Source organism: Zeus faber (genome assembly GCF_960531495.2).
Source record: "Zeus faber genome assembly, chromosome: 3".
Lineage (NCBI taxonomy): Eukaryota > Metazoa > Chordata > Actinopteri > Zeiformes > Zeidae > Zeus > Zeus faber.
The window spans coordinates 19,033,546-19,050,050 of record NC_137190.1 but is presented as its reverse complement, the minus strand read 5'-3'; the positions used below and the strand labels follow the sequence as shown (position 1 = coordinate 19,050,050).

The 16,505-nt window shown below is 44.8% G+C and overlaps 2 protein-coding genes across 2 annotated transcripts in view; one reads left to right on the top strand and one right to left on the bottom strand.

Annotated features, from left to right (window-relative positions):
• The window catches only part of adam10a (ADAM metallopeptidase domain 10a), a 40,993-nt gene extending 35,730 nt beyond the window's left edge, over positions 1-5,263 (top strand). Inside the window, exons 9-16 of the mRNA XM_079997411.1 lie at positions 886-1,049; positions 1,180-1,363; positions 1,573-1,723; positions 1,980-2,163; positions 2,310-2,421; positions 2,673-2,893; positions 2,983-3,109; positions 4,572-5,263. Of these exons, the coding sequence (XP_079853537.1) occupies positions 886-1,049; positions 1,180-1,363; positions 1,573-1,723; positions 1,980-2,163; positions 2,310-2,421; positions 2,673-2,893; positions 2,983-3,109; positions 4,572-4,678 (1,250 nt within the window). The 3' untranslated portion in view covers positions 4,679-5,263. The remainder of the gene's footprint in view (positions 1-885; positions 1,050-1,179; positions 1,364-1,572; positions 1,724-1,979; positions 2,164-2,309; positions 2,422-2,672; positions 2,894-2,982; positions 3,110-4,571) is intronic.
• A 3,082-nt stretch (positions 5,264-8,345) lies between these two features.
• lipca (lipase, hepatic a) lies at positions 8,346-16,383 on the bottom strand (the record flags this gene model as incomplete). The annotated part of the gene is made up of 9 exons (XM_079997258.1): positions 8,346-8,660; positions 11,029-11,244; positions 11,566-11,680; positions 12,208-12,450; positions 14,188-14,421; positions 14,559-14,676; positions 14,828-15,007; positions 15,125-15,300; positions 16,302-16,383. 9 exons carry the CDS (start codon positions 16,381-16,383, stop codon positions 8,564-8,566), a joined length of 1,461 nt encoding a protein of 486 aa, XP_079853384.1. The 3' UTR covers positions 8,346-8,563.
• Between the last annotated feature and the right edge of the window lie 122 nt (positions 16,384-16,505).

Below are 16,505 nucleotides of genomic sequence, written 5' to 3'. Positions count from 1 at the left end.
GCATGCACAGGCGCGGGACTCGGGTGTTTCCGGGGCATTTCCACTGCTTGGTGGTGCTATGATATACTTCTGACCTTATACACCAGAACTAATTGGGACAAATCCTGTGCACTCACCGGCGGACACACACACACACACACACACACACACACACACACACACACACAGACACACACACACACACACACACACGGACACACACACACACACACCACCAGCACCTGTTTCGAACACACACCCTGTTGTCGTCTAATGTTTATTTTTTCAGGTACATATTGTTTGTTTTTATGTTTATTCATCTCACCCATGGTGATTCTCCCCCTCTTGGAGTAGTGATTAGTTGTTTATAGACCAAAACATAGTAAGATCATTCTCCCAAGGAGAAGGATTGGTGGCGGTCTTGTGTAACAAAAAAGCTGTGCACTTGTCATCCTACAGGTCATCCACATGACAGAGTTATTGCAGCAGTTCTTGATGATTTAAGAATTAATAAAGAGTTGCATTGCAGTTTGAGAACTTGAACTCCACTTGCAGACTTACTCTGTCCTAGATGCAATGGCATACAAATACTCTGTTGTATGCCAAGCATGCTGACAGCACATAAATAGTAATAATAACAACAATAAATTTGAATTCATTAATAAAAATGGAAAAAAAACCTGTAAATGCAGCTGGCATTGAGGTTGAAATCTCACTCCATTTTCATACTCCCTGTGTATTTAATGATTCTGTATATATGTAATTATATTATTATATAGAAAGATACCTATCTATCTCTGGATGACAAATATATTGAAAGTCTATGTATACATTTATCTATTGTATCCGCTGCTAGTGGTGTATTTATTTATTTACTCTCATGTATTTTTCATTCAATATTGCTAGCAAGCTCCGGGGGCATCTGTGAGAAGAGTAAGCTGTACTCTGATGGGAAGAGGAAATCTCTCAACACCGGCATCATCACTGTGCAAAACTACGCTTCCCACGTTCCGCCCAAGGTCTCGCACATCACCTTTGCCCATGAGGTCGGACACAACTTCGGCTCTCCTGTAAGTGCCGCGGTCTGAACCCGCAGGCCACGGCCGCCTCATATAAAAATTATGTTTTATCAGACCGTGCAGCGCACAGCTGTCTTCCATTTTTACCTCCGCTTACTCACCTCCTTAATCCTTTCTTCAGCACGACTCCGGGATAGAGTGCACCCCAGGAGAGTCTAAGATGCAGGACAAAAAGGAGCTGGGAAATTACATTATGTACGCCAGGGCCACATCAGGAGACAAGCGCAACAATAACAAGTTCTCCACCTGCAGCATCCGCAATATCAGCCATGTGCTGGAAAGGAAGAGGGGAAACTGCTTTGTCGGTAAATGCTCTATAATCGATTGTGTGTGTGTGTGTGTGTGTGTGTGTGTGTGTGTGTGTGTGTGTGTGTGTGTGTGTGTGTGTGTGTGTGTGTGTGTGTGTGTGTGTGTGTGTGTGTGTGTGTGTGTGTGTGTGTGTGTGTGTGTGTGCGCGCGCGTGTGTGGCAGATAATGTGTGTCTGATCACTGTATTGTGTGTGTGCCTGTGCAGAGTCTGGCCAGCCCATCTGCGGTAATGGCCTGGTGGAGACAGGGGAGGAGTGTGACTGTGGCTACAGCGACCAGTGTAAAGACCCATGCTGCTTCAACGCCAACGAGGTCGAGGGGAAGAGGTGCAAACTGCAGCCCGGCAGCATCTGCAGGTGAGTAGCCGCCAGAAAACACTTCATATTTGAGGGTTTATTTGCATAGCATCTTAAAATAAATCTCTGGTATTTTTTCATCCAATCCTTGTTCTTCGATCACTGTGTTGATTCCCAATGGTCAAAAACGAAGGCTTTGGTTGAAGAATACTTGAGTTTTCCTTGAACAACAAGTTATTGGACGTTAAACTAAATTGGGTTTGAAATGACAAAATTTGGCTGACTTTCGTTTATGTCACTGGGACTTCCCCCGCAGTCCCAGCCAGGGCCCGTGCTGCACGGCAGAGTGCTCCTACAAGGGCAACAACGAAATGTGCAGAATCGATTCGGAGTGCGCTCACGAGGGCATGTGCAATGGAGCGACTGCCCTGTGTCCCGCCTCCGAACCCAAGGCCAACTTCACTGCCTGTCACAAAGACACACAAGTCTGCCTCAACGGGGTATGTATGGAGTTGGGGAAGGGTGTTTGCCGTTTTTTCATCACTCGCGCGCGCGTGTACGTGTCGAATGATCAGCTTTTTGGAGAGCTGTCAAGGACTCGGAACATAAATCCTCTACTTCCTCCCGCACCCCGTGGCTCTGACAGGGTTGCTCCGGTTCCATCTGTGAGAAATACGGCCTGGAAGTCTGCACCTGTGCCAGCAAAGACGGGCAGGACGAGGCCGGCGAGCTGTGCCACGTCTGCTGCATGGATAAGAGTGAGTGGCACGTGAAGCCACAGCATCGCTTAGTAGTGAACAATAGATTTCAGAATCTGAATTTGTTTGAATAAGTACATTTTCATATACAAGGACCTGTCATGGAAAGGGCGACTTTGTTGTACAGACAGACAAGTAGCATTAAAAAAAAAAAAAAAAAAAAAAAAGGTTGATTTTGGGGGGTCTCTGAGGGACTGTATTCTAGTCCGCATTAAATATCAAGAGGCCACTCTCGCGCCGTGTTCCCACAGCGAAACCCAACACCTGCAGCAGCACGGGCTCTGAAATGTGGGCCCGTTTCTTCAACAAGAAGATCACCACCCTGCAGCCGGGCTCGCCCTGCAACGACTTCAAGGGCTACTGCGACGTGTTCATGAAGTGCCGCCTGGTGGACGCCGACGGGCCCCTCGCCCGGCTAAAGAAGGCCATATTCAACGCCGAGCTCTACGAGAACATCGCAGAGTGGATAGTGGTGAGTGTCCCGGACGTTGGCACGTCATACGCTGGCGGCCGTCGGGAATGGTCGCGGGGGCCGTCTGACCCAGGTGGTTGTGTTTGCAGGCTCATTGGTGGGCGGTGCTGTTGATGGGCGTCGCTCTCATCATGCTGATGGCTGGCTTCATCAAGATCTGCAGCGTCCACACCCCCAGCAGCAACCCCAAGCTGCCCCCACCCAAGCCCCTGCCAGGTAACACACACACACACACACACACACACACACACACACACACACACACACACACACACACACACACACACACTCTTTACTTTTTCGCTAATACTGAATGTGTTTAGCAAGGAAAGGCCTATAATCCCTTTGATTACCCTCAAGCCTGACTGAGCCACACTTTGATTGAGGGGTTAAAATAGATTGCCAAGCTTGATCTCAGCACATCCATGGTGTTTTGCGTCAGTTTTTGTTCGCAAAAACACCGTCGACCCTCCTGAGTGGTTTGAGACAAGACAGACAATTTTCCTGGACAGAATCTATAGAGTCCTCTTCAGCCTAAGCGGGGTGGAGGGCATTGCCTATGCACTGGAAGTATCTAGGGGTGTTTGTGCTTATTCGGGCGTCATTATTTGCATCTGGAAAAATCTTTTATTCAAAAAATTTTAATGAACTGCAAGCTCTTGTTCAACCCATGGTGCCATGCCTCGACTATTACTGTTTTTACACCAAAATTAGCGGGTTTACCTGGGCTTTTTAAACCTGCTCTTTTTAGGCGATTGACACCTTTCCCATTGCCAGGAGAAATGCATTTTTTTTCTGGTGTGCTTGTGACGGTTCGACAAAAAGGGCGTGTCATGGTTCCAGTGTGTTTGGGAACAAAACAATATAGAGACAGCAACTCAAATAAACAACGACATAAAACTGTAAAACTTGGAAAAATACATATATTTTGAGCCGCTCAAAAGAATCTGATCGTTCATGAACAGCACTACGGTAGAGCAGCGTGGAGTAGCCACGCACCAGCCGGTCCGCGCACTGGTCCTTCAGCGGCCGCTCTCCGCAGCGGAGACGCTACTCCGGTTCAGAGACCAGCTTGGGGGGGTGCTGGAGTGGCCCAGAGCCCGGCAGGGAGCGTGGGAGTTTTCCTCTGTGCTCCCCACGGAGCGGTCCCCACACTTAAAGCATTTCATGGTCCCCCATGTGGGGGAAAAAGTAAATAACTTCTGATTTTGAGTTTGGATTCTAATTGGGATATGAAGTGATTGAATGGTACATGGATATTCCTGTCTCTTCATATGCCAGCATCCTGAACTTCAACGCGCGTTGCATCGTGCCAATAAAGGGGCCAAAATTAGCAGGTTGACCCGGGTGTCCTGGTCACATCAGAGCTGATCGGAGGTGGAGATTAAAACCTGTTTCTATTGCCGAGTCATTTGACCCGGAACTGAGACCCGGGTTTTTCATTTCCCACTGATGACAAATGCCGGATGTTAGCGGATGTTACCGGGTTTCTGGTGCAGTGGGAAAAGGGTATAAGAGCATTACATGTCTGAAATGGCAAGCCCATTGTTGACCATTACAAACAAGGACAGTAATGACTGCTAACCACTGCTATTAAGTAGTTGTGTGTGTGTGTGTGTGCGCATGCGCGTGCCCCCTTGATGTTCTCCACATCACTGACTCAGGTATTTCCTTGTAGGAACGTTGAAGAGGAGGAGGCAGCAGCATGCAAACCAACAGGCCCAAGCCCAGCGCCACCACCGCCAGCCCAGAGAGGACTACCAGATGGGGCAGCTGAGACGCTGAGGCCTTCGGATCCGTGTAGCATTCCTTCATTTCATATTCACATACAAAGCAAAAAAAAAAAAAGTTGTATTTAAGATTCTATGCTCAAGTTCAAAACATGAATTGGGGTCAATTTATCTTACATTACATACATTTCCATATTGAAAATCTTGTCTTTTATATCCACGGGATATGAAAAGAGGAAATGTCAAGCTGGAAATCGGACCGATTTTTCTAATATTTAATTCTGATATCCAAGTCTATGTCTGGGAGTGAAACGCATTTCCTATTTTGAACTTGAGCAAAAAAAAAAAAAAAATCGACAACAAAGAAACACCTCGTTTTTCTGCACCCGCAGCTCAATATGAAATGAACGATCCAAATGATGCGCGGATTCCGTGGCTCCTCTCCTTGCCTTGGTTCTTCCTAGTGCCTATAACGGGAGGACTTCACTCCAAAGAGTTACCTTTACCACAAACCCACTGACAAACTCCGAGAGCTGGCGACAAGAAGCTCAAACCTGGACCCAAGTTTCCGGGGGCGTGAACGGGACTCGCCCGGCGGCCTGCTCTGAGCTAGTCCAGCAGAGGGGGTCACGCAGCTTTTTACAGGAAATCATTACAATAACAATATTTCACGGTGGGGTGGGAGGGCGGGGGGGGGGTTACTGTATTGGGTAATCAGCTTCATCATTTCAAAGCTTTTTTTTTTTTTTTTTGCTGCAGCGGTGCAGAATCCAGGAGAAGAGGACACCCACCCTCCTCTTCTCCTCTATTTACTCTTTGTTTTTGTTTTGTTTTTAGTTTTTTTTAATTCCCCTCCCTCAAGTGCTGCCACATCAGCATGATAACAAAGACTGCAAGATTCACGAGTTTTTGCTGCCAATCGAAACCAGCAAAGAAGACGTTATATTGCAAGAAAACTATTTTGCCAATGTTATTCAACTGTTTGACGCCACAAGAGGAACGTTTTAATCCTTTTCCGTTTTAAAGCGTGTATGTTCTTTATTTGTGCAATTGTACAGATATTGCGGTAGCTTTCCTTTCCCGTTCCGTATGGAATTGATTTTTCTGCTGTCTGATGAAGATTATTTACTGTTTTTATTCACTTTCTCAGGATTAATAAAGCGAAACAGTAAACATGTGTACAGAGTTGAGGCTGAGACGGCGGCTGCATGTGTGAGGATCCAGTCAAGCCTTCTACCATTCTGCTATTAAATATCAGTGCTGGTGTTGTATGGCTGCCGTGGGATGTAACGGGCTGTAGTGCTAGCTTTGTAGCAGCAGTGGAATATTATGGGGTTGTTTGAAAAAAAATGTCTTGAGAATTCTAGAACGGTTGGACGGATTATCCGAAAACCTGTACGTCGTGGTGTGGCTTTGCTGAGGACACAAAGGCCGGAGCTTGGATCAGCATTAAGGGAATTTTGCTCTTTTTTTCAGCTTGATTGTAATACCACTTCACCGCGTCGTGGCCGTTTTCCCGGACTCGTTTAAAAAAAGAGGAGAAAAACAAAAAAAAAAGACAACCACTTTATACCATGGGTGCGCTGAGTCCGTTCATTCCGAGCAGAAGGTGGACTCTAAAGGGCGGCTTAAGGAGATAAGAATCTTAAAAAAAAACAAAAAACATTGTCACCTCAGTTTGGTTTAAGACTTCATGGCTTTATACCCTTCGGGGGTTTAGAGGACCAGCCCGGAGTTTTTTTTTTTAGTTTTTTTTTTTCCTGTTTTTGTTTTTTTGAGCATTTCTGAAATGCATCGCAGTCTTATTGTCCCACGGCCGTATTCTCCTCCGCTCACCTTGTGTCCGCTCGGCTCGATTCTTCAAAAACATTAAAGCTTTGTTACAGACCACTCCCGGCGACATAGTTGGATCTTCTATGCTTTGGCCTTGCGTTTACAAATGCAATGATCAATTGTTTGCCAGATGAAGAACCTGGCTGGCTTTAATGTGATTGTGGCTTTCACTGATTTTCTTCTATTTTTTTTTTTTTTTTTTTTTTTCTTTGCAGGTGTATTTTGTTTTAATTGTATTTCTATTATGTGGAGCAACTGTGCTGAATGTTAACTAGACATTTTACCGCCCTGGCTTCGTTGTTGTGAATATTAAGAGGAGTGGAGCTGGCGTTAACTGAAATGGTAATAGGGCAAACGATCCGCTCCCGCCAAGTGTCGGTCATCCACCCCCGGCCCCGCCCTCCCTTTCCCTGATCCCGAGCCCCGCTGTGCGGAGGGTTTCCTCTCCCCCAGCCCCGGGCCTCTGCCCCGCCCCGTGGTTTGTGTCATGACATTAGAAATGTGCCTACATGAAACACAGCGTGGCGGAAGTGGTCGCCGATCCGTTTCTCCAAAAACTCCTTTCGCTGTGGCCTGCTGATATTTATTGAGGTTTTAGGGGGGAAAAAACCGCATTTGAAACAGTCAATCGGAGGAACGTCATTTCTTAGAAACCTCCCTCGAGGGACAACTGGTCGATCCACTAGACAGACGTTGGCTTTTTAGTTGTGCTGTTTCTTCTTATTGATTTGTTCAATTTCTTAAAAAAATGGATCGGGGGAAACGTTGCGAAACCCAGCCAGAATGAAAAAGGAACATTTTTTTGATTCTGCTGTGTGGCTGCTGTTAGATGTAAGGCGTGAGGACGAAGCGTCCTCATCCAGTGAGATTCTATGCAGCACATCAGAACGGAGGAGAATTACGCCTCATCACAGAGAAATGCCTTCATTGTTTCCTCCAAACGGGCACTAAGAGTTTGTTTTAGTGAGGGGAGAAAAATACTTCTCCATGTACAACAACAACAACAACAACGACAACAACAAAGCTTCTACGACCAGAAAATCTTTTGGCTCTTTTGTGTTCGTCCTTGTTCTGTCTCCGGTGCTAGTAGCGACACTTTTTCCCGTCGGCGTTCTTCGGAAAACTGCCCGGCTGATTCATTTTCTCACCCCTTTTTTATTTTTTTATTTTTATTTTATTTTTTTTTTAGTTTTTTTCCCTTTGTACAATAAGAGTGTGGACGGGCGTGTTTGGGTTTTCTTTTTTTTCTTTTATTGTTTTTTTGGGGAGTTGAATTTCTTTCGTTTCACATTTCCTGCTCTGAGTTGTTAGAAAGTGTGCACTGAAGTATCAGAGATGTAAACGGAGAGCGTTCCTGATGTGATCGATTCTATGCTACTGTCTGATTTTAATGTCTGCTGTGTTTTATACAGTTTCTTCAATAGGTCCTTGTTTTTATTTACTCTGTCCTGTTGGGTCTATTTCCCCCGGTATGCTCACTTAGAAAAACTTTTACTAAAACTTGCAAGTGCAAAGAGGTCATTTCTTTTAAAGTACTTGAAATGCATTAATAAAAATATACTTGATCAATCTACCCATTTGCATTGTACGAGACATTTTAAAGGATATATTTATGGTTTGCTGGCTTCACTGCTGTGCCACAAAGAGGTGTTGGGGAAAAAAACGTCATTAATAAACATGATGGAGAAGCCCGGAGGTACGGCGCGGACACCACCACTTGGATAGTCGACAATAATTATTTAGGAAAATAGCAGCTATTCATTTGCCTTTTGCCCAATTTCTAAGCAGACTTATTGCTCTTTGGTTATTAATCTTATTCCAGAAGCATTCCATGCCATTATATTCCATAGCTTTGGAAATTCATGTAGAGCAAAAAGGCTTAACAGACATCATCATCATCATCATTCCTGACAATTTGGTGTGCAATGCAAAAACCAGTATTGTAAGTCTTGTGGAATTTCTGTCAGACAGTTTGTGTTTTTAATGACTCTGCCGCCGTTGAAATTTTCCGCTCTTGTTAAGGCCAGTGTGGTTCAAAAAAAAAAACAAAAAACAAAAAAAAACCGAATGTTCTTGTGACCTTTGACCCCCATCCAGTGCACAAGGCCTAGTGCCCTCTTCGAGGCTTCTGCTTGCAGCGCACAAACACTTTGTCCTGCGACACTTGAACGCGTGGTCCATTGGTCATGGCGCAAAAGGTTGTCCTGTAAACAACCAGAAAACAGGACAGAAACAGCCATGTTAGGATACTGTTGCAGTTCATTTTACTTAACAAAAAGCAAGTTAGGCCGAGGAGATCCGCCAACAGCCATTCTGCGCAGCTGCGTGGAGAATCCACTAGGGGGCGGCAAAGGCCCAGTAAGGCCACTTACTAGTGGAAGTGGAAACCAGTGGCTTTGTTTTTGTTTTTTGTTTTGTTTTGTTTGCTGCATTCATTAATTTGGATATTGGTCATTTCAAGTTTGTAGTTCCCACTTCCTGTACGTATACATTGCCTCTGTTCGGGAAAACATTGAGGCCCTCAATGAGTTTGTTTTGCACGCTTGTAAATTCTACAAGCTAAAGGCACGTTGACAGGACTTCTCTTTTGAACTACAGAGTGGGTTAAAATTGAAGTTGGAGGTGTTTTGCTTTAATATAATCTATGCAAAAGCGGTCTTTGTTTGCCATTAATTGTGTGTGCAGCCATGTTGCTGTGATGTCAGGTCTGTTATCTTGGTAAACTCGGGCCAGAGCGAACTGCCCCGGTTTCCCAAATGTTCCTTTACACTTTTCCAAGTAAGGGGTTGAATTTTTCCGAGGTCCCACGTCAATGGCATGCAGCATTTGACCCTCCTATTGTGTGCTGGTCAAATTTGACCCATTTTGAAGTTCAGATGTGTGAAGCATACCTTAAACTGATCGAAACAAGGCTTCATTACATCCTCAACAATGGCCTACTGAATACAAAAAAAAGCACATTTGGATAATTTTTCTTTTTTAAATGCCAATTTAAAAATAAAAAGTTCTCTGTGGTGTTGTGAATTAGGCCCGGTCGTAATTACGAGTTGTTTATGCAGAGAAATACATAGTAAATGTTGCCAAACCATAATGAATAACACATTATAATCAAACAAAAACAATTGTAATAAAATCCTAGCATAATAGCATAATAATATTGTGTAATAACATTAAAATGATGTTTCATGCCAAGTAAGCGTATTGACTCAAATTCAATTGTAGAGTGGCACGCAGCAAATATCCCACACACGCTCACTCACAGACAGACAGACAAACAGACACGCATGCACGCACGCACGCACAGACAGACAGACAGGGAGACGGAGAGACAGACACACACACACACACACACACACACACACACACACACACACATAAAGGGACAGACACACACACACACACACAAATAGACACAGACAGACAGACACACAGGAGATGACACTTGTTCATAAGTCTTGTTGTGTGATTGACCAAAATAGAGGGTTGTTTTTGGAAATTAAATGGACTTTTCTCCTTTTTTCATCGGAAAGTATATGCAGTCAATTTTGAGCCATAACACAACAGATGTAACAATTATTGCTCTTTAAATGTTTAATAAAATACAAGTTATTTTGGGAATTGTTCTGTTTATCATCAGGCTCTCATGGTCTTATAATATATTTGCCTTTTCTGTTCATCATAAGCAATAAAAAAGATAAATTGTGCCTATTTTAAACTAAAAACTATTTCTACATTGTTAGATGTGGTCTAAGGTACATAAAATATCACAGTAAGTGTATATACAGTATATTATGGTTATGGGCGAATAACAAGTTACTTAGCAGATTAAACATTTTACTGGGTGATAATTTGTGATTTCAGTGCTTGTTAATAAATTCACACATGGCTCAAATTTGACTCGGGAACACTACGGGTGTGAACACATCAAAGATATATATGTGTGTGTGTGTGTGTGTGTGTGTGTGTGTGTGTGTGTATATATATATATATATATGTATATATATATATATATATATATATATATATATATATATATATATATATATATATATATATATATATATATATATATAATTTATTTTTTTTTATTTTTTTTTACATTCCTTAATCATGAAAACATCTATGCCAAATTTAAAAACCTAATAATAAAACTTCCGGTCGCTAGGAAACAAGAAGTAGAGGGCCACATTATTCTTTAAATGGAAACAAAAATTGAGTGCCAGAGGCAAAAAATGCCTCTAATAAAATTAAAAATTAAAACTCACAAACTGCTCATCATTAAAGTAAAATTAAAGCAATTTGAATCTAAATGTGACCATAAATATTTCAATGAACACAACTGCTGCACTTTTAGCAAATTGGCTGAGTTACATTTTTTTTAAGGGGAGACCGTTTAGATGTTATTAATTAATTTTAATTTTATTTTTATTTTGTGTGCGTGGTGGTGGGGTCTTCAACCACAATATAGTCTGGAAAGGAGGCCTTTCCCCCAAGAAAGAGTTTGGGTCCCCCTGCTCTTACTGCTTTGATGTCCACACATGACACGCCCATTTCGGCGGGGAGGTCACTGACCTCTGCTGTGTTTCTCCTGCTTTCACGGTGATCTTGCCCACTGTGAGCTGGGGCTTGCTCGTCAAGAAGCCCCACGGCATGATGTCCTGCACCCGGTCCCACATATTCCACAGAGCCGAGCCATCCCAGCGCAGTCTGAGCATCATCAGCTCCCCGATGTCTCTGTCCAGCGTGGTCAGGAACGAGTAGGTCTTGTTCCCCGAAATATTTTCAGTGCTGCGGAAAGGGAGGCTTGTTGAAATGACAGGAAGCAGCCTGGTTTTGCCCTGTGAACAACATCTAAGATTTGGGCGCACTACAACCATGTGGTCTGTTGAATCCATCAGAGAAATGAAATTATTTAGTGAATGGGGGAGGAACCCATAGCGCAGGGAAGATATTCTCCATCATGGGGTGCACGAAAATGAATCATTCATTCGTCTCCATCTATAGTTATTTTATGGCGAGGCTCTGTTGCCACGTGTGTCAGCCGCTGTTATGGACTTGCTCTCTTTTATTAAAGAGCTCGGCACCTGGTTCACGTGCTGAGAGACTTACAAGATGATGGGGAAGTCGCAGCTCTCTTCCTTGGTTCCGGTAAGAGATACGGTGAGCGTCGGCTTAATGCCCTTGATCTGGTCGACAAACTGTATCCTGAACTGGTAGTGGAACACTGTCGAGAAGGAAGCAAGAAGTCCAGGGATAATTTTTAAGCAATGCCCTACGAGCGGCAGTGTTCGAACCTGAAAATGTAGAGAAGCTGTAAAGTTGCTTATGGCGGCTGTTTTCCGCAGCGAACAGATAATCTGCTAAAATAATGTCACCGTCTCGATTTTTTTAAAGGGACTTCCAGGCACAGAAGAATGAAGCACAAGGAAGAGAGTCCTTTTATCCACTTTATCTTTACAAACAAACTTTCAATGATACTTTCTGGAAAAATGCCAAAAATCAGGCATGTTTTTAACATTTTAACTTGCAGTACACTTTAATTTACAGTATATTAATCAATTCTATCGCATCACTAAGCCAATCATCTTATACTAAATTTATTCGGTCATTTTAAAGCTGTGATGTTGATTTATTTCTTTTATTTTATTTTATTTTATTTTATTTAAGGGTGGTATTGGAATTGGTTGTCATGGAATTTGCATGGCTTTTTTGTGTGCCACACTCAGGGGCACAAGCAGGGTCAAACGGTACCTTTGTAAGGCGTGCGAGGGCGGGTCCTGAGGAACAGCTTCCTGCCGGAGCCGGGCCGGGCCAGCGCGGCGCCGTAGCCCATCGTGCTGCAGCGGTTCCTGCGACAGTCCAGGCACCGGCCGCTGTCGAAGGCGCCCTGGTCGCCGCACACGTACGCCACGCTCGGCTTGTCCCTGTTCACCACAGAGTCGATGAAGAGGTGGACCGAGCGCTCGTGGGCGCATTTCACGGTTTGTTGGAAACCTGAGAACGGGGAAAGAGAGAGACGTCGGTTCTGATGCGGCCGGTTATCTGGAACACGTCCTGCGAGGGTTTCGACTGATCTCTGAGACTCGCCCCCCGAGGCGTTTGTTCTGATGATTCATGGGCACGGAATAACATCCTGTTCTTTGTCAGGCTCTTATTTGTGGATGGACTTAATGTCCTCCAAAGCAGTCCCTCTGTGAGGATGCACCCCCTCCATATATTCCGAAAGCATCTTATTATGTCAGAAACCAGACTGATGTGAAGAGCGTTTCCTCGAGGCCCAGAGGCAAAGCTCTGATGGATGGACAGAGCAAAAGGAGGCATGGGAAACTAATTACCGCGTGAGGATGACGGATGCTTTAATGTGTTTTTCGATTCTCTTTTCTTTTTTCGTCATACTACGCTGACACGATTTTTAAATTGAGATGCACCTTCGAGGCCCGATGCCGCATGCATCAAGATCAGATGCGGATCTCTAAACGCAGTAATGAAGAGAGGATAGGAGTCGTTGTTTATCAAGTCAAATCAGATGTGAATGATATAAGACTCTGACTAAGACTTAGCAGAAATCCTATATTTGAGATGCCTCTTTGTCCTTTAGGATACAGTCTTTGTTTATTTACATTTAGGCTACATTTACATTAATTAGTAGTATTGTGGCACGGTGGCGCAGTGCATTGCACTGCTGCCTCACAGCAAGAAGGTCCTGGGTTCGATTCCCGCCTGGGGCGCTGTTGGCACCGTGCTCCGGCGGGTTATCTTCCAAAACAGGAGCCTTTCTGTGTGGAGTTTGCATGTTCTCCCCGTGCTCACATGGGGTTTCCTCCACCTCACGTCAGTAAGGACCCCCACCAAAAAACATGCACCCATCATCGTCTGACCAGCGATGGACACTTATCACCTGGTCCCCGGGCGCGTCCACGTATGCTGCCCACTGCTCCTGGCTGTGCCCCCGGAGGAAGGACAAGCCAGGATGGGTCAAAAGCAGAGGAGCCATTTCACCGGCCACCATCAAGCATGTGCATGTGTGTGTGTGTGTGTGTGTGCAAGCATGTGTTGTGGAGTGTCGTGTGACAAATAAAGACTGTTTCTTCTTTATTCTAGTTTGAGACACTTTTGCCCAAATCAATTTACATGAGAGGGTAGAAACAATCGAAGGATACACCGACTATTGGAGCAGCCTCGAATTTAAGTGAAAATTCAACCAGATACAATATCTGGAAGGAATCACCAAGTATTTCTCTGTCTTTCTCCTTCCTATCCTTTCTGTTTCTCTGTCTCTGTCTGAATGAGTGACTGTCCTGATACTGGATTCATCGTTCTTAAGTTGTTATTGGAAACCATGGTTTAAAAACAACAACAACAAAAAAACAAAAAAAACACTTTAATCCCAAATTGTCCTATCAGGCCTTCACATCGCAGTATTGTCTCCACCCACTTTCCACCAATGCCGTTGTCTAAAGGGAAATGCACCAATTCAAATGCAATGGATAGATTTGTGGAACCGATAGTACGATGCCAAAGTCTTCACTGATCCAATCATCCTGAGCCCAAAATAATATGTAATATTCTAAAGAGCATGTTCAATCGACATGATATTGTCAATCCACCATTTCACTAATCAACCAAACAGACAAAGTAAGTAAAGTAAAAAAAAAAAAATGTTTTTTACTTTGGGTGCACCAGACCGCTCTCCCCCAAGCTTTTTGACCACTACGTCCGAGCGGGACCTACCCGTGAGCCCGTACTCCGTCATGTGCTCCAGCACGTTCTGCAGGTCACATCCTGGTTGTAAGGACCCCCCGTTGGGGTAGAAGTCCAGGTGTCCCACCGGCTGCTTGATGCCTACACTGACGCCCAGACATTCATGGGTGAAGGTGTGAATCGCGTCCACAAAGTGGGCGTCGTCGGGAGAGAGTCTATCGGTGGGAGACATGCCTTCAAACAGGGGCCCAGCCGGATCCAGCCCTGCGTGCAGAAAACAGGCAGGGTTGAAATATAATTACTATATCCTGTAATGCCATTCGGAATTAATCTTTTGAGTTTGGCCAATGGACCTTCAACGGATTGTATTTCAGCATTTAAATACTCCACACGTCCCCTACCAGTTATTCTTCCAATTTTCTCAGAACCGCCCAGATAGCTTCCCGCAAACCCTGATATGTGAGCTCCAAGGCTGTAGCCGATCAAATGAACCATTTTGGGGGGGAAGTTGTGTTGTTCCTGTTGAGGAACGGTGAGAAAATCACTTTTGTCATTCGATCTGCTCCACGCACTCCTTCCCGAGCACAAACGCGGGTCATTCCCGTGACACAACTCGGAACATGTATTTCTAATGCATTTTCAGTTCCGCAGAGCGTCCGCCCCCCTTGACCTGCAGCGCCTGCAGGAAGCGGGCGATGTCCCATCCGACCAGCCGCGTGTTCTGGACCGCCGTGGGGTAGTTCTGCTCGGCGAGGGAGAGCCAATCGGTGATCACGACGTTGACGTCGCTGAGGCTCGTCTTGAGGGCGGAGGCCAGCCGGAACACCCAGTTCTCCATCACACCAGTGAGCTGAGGATGCCATCGCAAAATGATTGTTACTTGAATTACAAAGGTAGGGCCCCCCCCTTTTCCGGGATGGCCAGGCTGCAATGGGTGTTAAGTGGAGGTTGGGGGGGGGGTCCTTACCGACCATCCGTGAGTGATGATGATGAGGGGGTGACTGCTGTTGAAGCCGCAAGAGGCCAGGGTGTGCGGTCTCAAAGCGTCCAGCGTGCACGCGTCCCCCTCTGAATACAGTCCGAACGCTGACTTTCCACCTTGGAGTTCCGTGAGTCTGAGAAGACCCACGCGGTGTGCGCCGGCTGGAGGCGGAAGTACACACGGCACATTTACATTTAGTTGTTCACGCGTCACCCGTGGGCCGCACCGTGTATGCAAACTGGATATTTCAAGAAACATCACTGACAAGAACACATCGGTGCACGTGTCCTTCTACGAAAAGCAGTATTTTTGAAGCCACCACCCTGAATGTTTGCTTTAGTCGGTACGTCACAAGCCAAACACAGATTTATTTCCTACAGTAGTATTCATACAGTAATCGACTGTAATTGCGTGCGGTTAGTTTTAAAGAGGGAATCAGTAAGATTATTTTCTTCAAAACCCTCTCTCAAAAAATACTTTATTTAGCTGGCACTTTATAGGAAATAACCGTTCTTTGTGCATTATGCATGTGCCCCTCTATTTGCTCTCGCCATTGTCGGTGGCAGGGTCCGCCGTGTGGAAGTCAGCACTTAAAAGATGGCGGCCGCAGCCGCGATGGATTTAATACATAGCTAGTTGTGGCCGGTGAACTGTCGATATGGATGAACATTCACAAAAATAACACAGATGAAAAATACCCCCACCGCCTCAAGTGACCAAGAAAAAAAACCAACAAAGAAATCAATCCAAAGAACGCGAACTTCCGTCGAACCGTCGAAGAGAGAAGATGAGTGTAAACCTGAATGGTGGAGTGGAAAAAAAAAGTGCAGTTTCAAATGAAATTTTGGGACATGTGGTGTAATCCACCCAACCCAGACAAATCTCATGGGTTTAACTAATATAAATGCAAATGGGGTTTAAAAATGCTGAATGAGTTTGGACCAAAGGGCTCATTTGTAGCTTGCTGAAGTCACACTCCCTCCAGGAACACGGCATTAGTATTTAAACCCAGTGTTTAGAGGTGTAGCTTGCTTTATTGAGATTTAAATGTCTTTTTTTTTTTTTTTTTTTTTTTTTGTACTAAAAAGGCCAACACACTTGACTTAAAACACTCTTGCACTTGCATTTGACTCCCTCTGAGATCACTTTCAACGCCACTTACCTGTTTTGTTTTCCTTGATTCTCTTCCCCTCACTCAGGTGATAAGTGAGCAGCAGCCAACACAGGATTTTCACCACGGCCATGGTGTCACTTCCAACGCAAGTATTGAGGTAATCCCCCCTCCGGTCAACACCTCTCCCCGCGTAGAGGAGAGCAATCAACTTCTGCGTCTGGAGGTGAGACACTGCCCCCTCTGAGCGCCGGG